General features: G+C 45.5%; 1 protein-coding gene across 1 annotated transcript; it reads right to left on the reverse strand.

Moving 5' to 3' along the window:
- Positions 1 to 409: 409 nt before the first annotated feature.
- On the reverse strand, positions 410 to 1,288 carry LOC106302639. Its single transcript, XM_013739105.1, has 2 exons — positions 1,049 to 1,288; positions 410 to 973 (listed from the first exon to the last, which is right to left on the reverse strand). Exons 1-2 carry the CDS (start codon positions 1,286 to 1,288, stop codon positions 410 to 412), a joined length of 804 nt encoding a protein of 267 aa, XP_013594559.1.
- Positions 1,289 to 4,571: the final 3,283 nt, after the last annotated feature.

Consider the following 4,571-nt stretch of genomic DNA (forward strand, 5'->3'; position numbering starts at 1 on the left):
CTGCAAAAACAGAATAAACTCGAAATTCCAAGGAGTTAGAACCAAAAAGTGTGACAATTGAGTGAGAGTTTAAAGAGTTTGGCCTAGGGTTCTTTCCTTAAGGGAGAGGAGTTTGCGGCGAGTGGGGAAGTGGGGTGGGTTAGCCTTAAATAGGCAAACCCTAACCGCTTCCTCTTCTTCTTTTTTCTATATTTTTTGGGTCCAAAGACTTACCTGGGGGAACAGCTGTTCTCCAGCGAGAACAATCTACGGATTGTTCCTCCGGGAAACCTCAGTTTTCTTTTTCCTGAAACAAAATTTCAAAACAAACTACAGAAAAATTGAAAGGAAAAACATATTTACACTTACCAGTGGGTTGCCTCCCACCAACCGCTCGATTTAATTCACTAGCTTGACTTTGGGTAGCCAATTAGGCTGTGGAGGGATCACATAAGGGAATTTCTTCAGCTTCTGCGATTGTTGTTTCAGCAAGGTATGGCTTGAGACGCTGACCATTAACAACAAATTCTCCTCCGTTTGTGTCCATCAACACTACTGGTCCATATGTCCGGACCTCCTTGATAGTAAACGGCCCAGACCATCTTGATTTCAGCTTCCCAGGGAACAGCTTCAGCCTGGAGTTGAAGAGCAAGACCTGATCATTCGATTCAAAGCTTCTGCTGATGATCCGCTTGTCATGATATGCCTTGGTCTTTTCCTTGTAGATCTTTGTGCTCTCATAAGCCAGGTGCCTGATCTCTTCTAGCTCGTGAATCTGGATGGAACGCCTCTCCTTGGCCAATTTGATATCGAAGTTGAGCAGTTTGACAGTCCATGCCGCCTTGTACTCCAGTTCCACAGGGAGATGACATGCCTTGCCATAGACCAGGTGATATGGAGTGGTCCCGACTGGTGTCTGGTAGGCTGTTCTGTAAGCACATAGTGCATCATCTAATTTGAGAGACCAATCCTTGCGTTTAGTTCTGACTGTTTTCTGCAGGATGCTCTAGATCTCTCTATTAGACACGTCCACTTCGCCACTTGTTTGAGGATGATATGTGGTCGTTACCTTATGCTTGACACCTTTCTTCTTCAAGAGGCCTTGGAAGACCTTGTTAATTAAGTGAATGCCTCCATCACTTATGACCACTCTAGGTACTCCAAACCTTGGAAAGATGATGGTTTTGAACATCTTGGTCACAACACATGCGTCATTAATGGGGCTGGCGATTGCCTCCACCCATTTTGAAACATAATCCACTGCCACTAGGATGTACTCGTTCTTATATGAGGGTGAGAATGGTCCCATGAAGTATATCCCCCAACAGTCGAATACCTCGATCTCGAGTATGAAGTTTTAAGGCATCTCGTTCCTCTTGCTGATGTTCCCTTGTCTTTGGCACGAATTGCACTCGGAGCTTAAAGCTTGAGCATCACGGAACATTGTGGGCCACCAGAAACAGGGTTGCAAGACCTTGGAGACGGTCTTGAATGCTGCAAAGCGTCCGACATAAGAGGAACCATGGCAGTGATATAGGATCCCTGGAATCTCAGTTTCCAGAACACATCGTTGGAACACTCCATCCTTGTAGTGTCGATACAGGAACGATTCATCCCAGAAGTAGAGTTTTGCATCCCTCAGAAACTTCCTCTTCTCATTACCCGTAAACTCAACTGGTTTCTTCTCCGCAGCTAAAAAAATATCTATCTCGGCAAACCAAGGTAGGTTGGAATATCTCTTCTAGATCACAGCAACGAAGTGTTCCTGGTCTGTGGAACAGTCTGCGGAACAATCTGTGGAACACTCTACGGAACAGTCTGTGGCAAGGGTATCCAATCTGTTCTCGACATACAAACCAATCACGTAGACTTGTTCTTCAGGGAGACTGTCGTCGAGAGCAGTCTCTTCGTCTATTTTCATTCTTGACAGATAATCCGCGACTCCATTCCCAATCCCCTTCTTATCCTTGATCTCAAGATCAAATTCCTGGAGTAGAAGGATCCATCGGAGTAGGCGTGGTTTGGCGTCTTTCTTTGTCAGTAAGTACCTGAGAGCCGCGTGATATGTGTGCACTATCACTTTAGAACCTACGAGGTAGGACCTAAATTTCTCAAACGCATAGACAATGGCTAAAAGCTCCTTCTCGATCGTGGCATATCGACATTGGGTTTCATCCATTGTCCTGCTCGCGTAGTAGATCACATGCAGTTTCTTATCTTTCCACTGTCCCAGCACGGCTCCCACTGCGAAATCACTCGCATCTGTCATGATCTCGAAAGGTAAGTCCCAATCTGGAGGCTGAACGACTGGTGCACTGCTCAAGGACCCTTTTTTGTGTGGAAGGCAGTCAAGCAATCGCTATCGCTATCGAACTCGAATTTGGTGTCCTTGCAGAGCAGCCTAGTGAGTGGTCTTGCGATCATTGAGAAGTCCTTGATGAACCTGCTGTAGAAACCGACATGCCCCAAGAAGCTTCTGATTCCCTTGACTGATGTTGGTGGTTGCATGCTCATCATCACCTCAATCTTTTCCTTGTCAACCTCGATTCCCTTCTCGGAGATCTTGTGTCTGAGAACAATCCCATCCTTGACCATGTAGTGGCACTTCTCCCAGTTGAGCACCAGGTCTTTCTCCTCGCATCGTTGCAATACCCTGCAAAATTTTTTCAAACAGACAGAAAAAGAGCTTCCATAGACACTAAAGTCATCTATGAAAACCTCCATTATGTCCTCAATCAGATCAGTAAAAATGGACATCAAGCAACGTTGAAAGGTCGCAGGAGCATTGCACAAGCCAAACGGCATCCTCCTGTAGGCAAACGTGCCATATGGGCATGTGAACGTTGTCTTCTCCTGATCATCTGGGTGGATGGGAATCTGAAAGAAACCTGAATAACCATCTACAAAGCAGTAGTAGGGGTGGTTAGCCAATCTTTCAAGCATTTTATCAATGAAAGGGAGTGGAAAGTTATCCTTGCGAGTCATGCAACGTTCAATTTGCGAAAATCAATTCACATGTGATGTCCAGTGACAGTTCTAGTAAGGATCAATTCATTCTTTTTGTTTGTTATAACAGTTATTCCACCTTTCTTAGGAACTACATGAATAGGGCTAACCCAGTTGCTATCAGAGATGACATAAATCACACCAGCCTCTAGAAGTTTCATTATCTTTTTCTTTACAACATCCTTTAGATTCGGATTTAACATCCTCTGATGTTCTATAGAAGTCATTGATTCATCTTCTAGATGTATCTTATACATGCATAGATCAGGTGAAATGCCATGAATGTCAGCTAGAGAATATCCTACTGCCTTACGATACTTTCTTAGCTAATACAAAAGTTTACCAGTTTCCACATTGTTCAGTTCAGAGTTCACAATAACAGGATAGGTTGAATTTGGTCCCAAGAATGCGTACATGAGCCCCGTAGGGAGGGATTTGAGCTCGCTCTTTGGAACTTTAAGTTCGCTCCATGAATCGTCAAGTTGTGTGTTCGGCATAGTTGTTCTCTTCGGAACAGCTGCTTCGGTTATACTCCTCTAATTGCTCTCGTCATTCCCCCTACACTTAGATAAGCGACCATCTTTTCCATGCTCCTGGCAAAGTCAAGCATCTTGTCGTACTTATCCGCGTCCACACTCATGACGTTGTGCTCAGTCTCAGCTCGGGTTAGAGCCAGTTCGAGTAGGTCATCGATCAAGATTTCCTCAATCATTCCCTCTTGAGGGGATAGCGCCTGATTTTCGCCTTCAACTGTGTAGGTCTGTGCATCTATCATTGGTTTCTTCTGCAGCTTGTTCATCTCAGCAGCTTGATAAATCCTCCCTTGTCGAACATCAATAATCGCAGCAGCCGTGCACAAGAAAGGTCGACCCAGGATGAGTGGATCTCTTGGTTCTTCGTCAACCTCCAGAACCACAAAAATATGTCGGAACAAAGGTGTTCCCCACTCGGACATGGAGATCTTCAAGAATACCCACCGGTGACTTTACTGATCTGTCAGCGAACACCAGAGAGATTCTTGTTGGCTTGAAGTCTGTGAATCCCAGTCGTTTTGCCACGGAGTATGGCACGAGGTTGACACTAGAACACGGTACGGAACCTCTAGCATCTTCTTTCACTTTGTTTCCTCCCGATCCTTGCGAGATGTCTTTGCTGGAACAGGGTATGGAACCTTTGGGGTGTATTTGCGCCAAGGAACAGGCTCGACAGGTGTAGCGACATGGGTTGGATCAGTCTCAGCAGGTTGTTCCTGTTCCTCGTCAGATAGAGGAACTGCTTCAGATCGTGGCTGCTCGCCCTCCTTTTGCTTGCCCTTCTCCGCCGCTGATAATTTCTTAGGGACTGCATCCGGCAGTGTTCTTCCACTCCTTAGTGCTACGGCACTGCATTCCTTAGGATTCTTATCGGTCTTTCCATGTAGAGTACCTTTCTGTCTCTTGGCGCTCTCGGCTGTCTGCGTGATCTGAACGTCCATCTGATGCATATGGCTAGCTACATTGTCGTATTTGGTACTCAGGTCATTGAACATGTGGTTCATCCTGGAGTTGATGTCCGTGGTGACCTGATTCAATGCTTTCCCTTGAATT

The sequence above is a fragment of the Brassica oleracea genome, chromosome C7 (assembly GCF_000695525.1).
Source record: "Brassica oleracea var. oleracea cultivar TO1000 chromosome C7, BOL, whole genome shotgun sequence".
Lineage (NCBI taxonomy): Eukaryota > Viridiplantae > Streptophyta > Magnoliopsida > Brassicales > Brassicaceae > Brassica > Brassica oleracea.

Excerpts from the sequence above, each read along its gene's own strand:
- LOC106302639 (XM_013739105.1), bottom strand. The coding sequence starts at position 1,288 with ATGGGACCATTCTCACCCTCATATAAGAACGAGTACATCCTAGTGGCA. Across the intron at positions 974-1,048 it reads AGAAAGGTGTCAAGCATAAG|AAAACAGTCAGAACTAAACG; the intron begins GTAACGACCACA and ends AGCATCCTGCAG.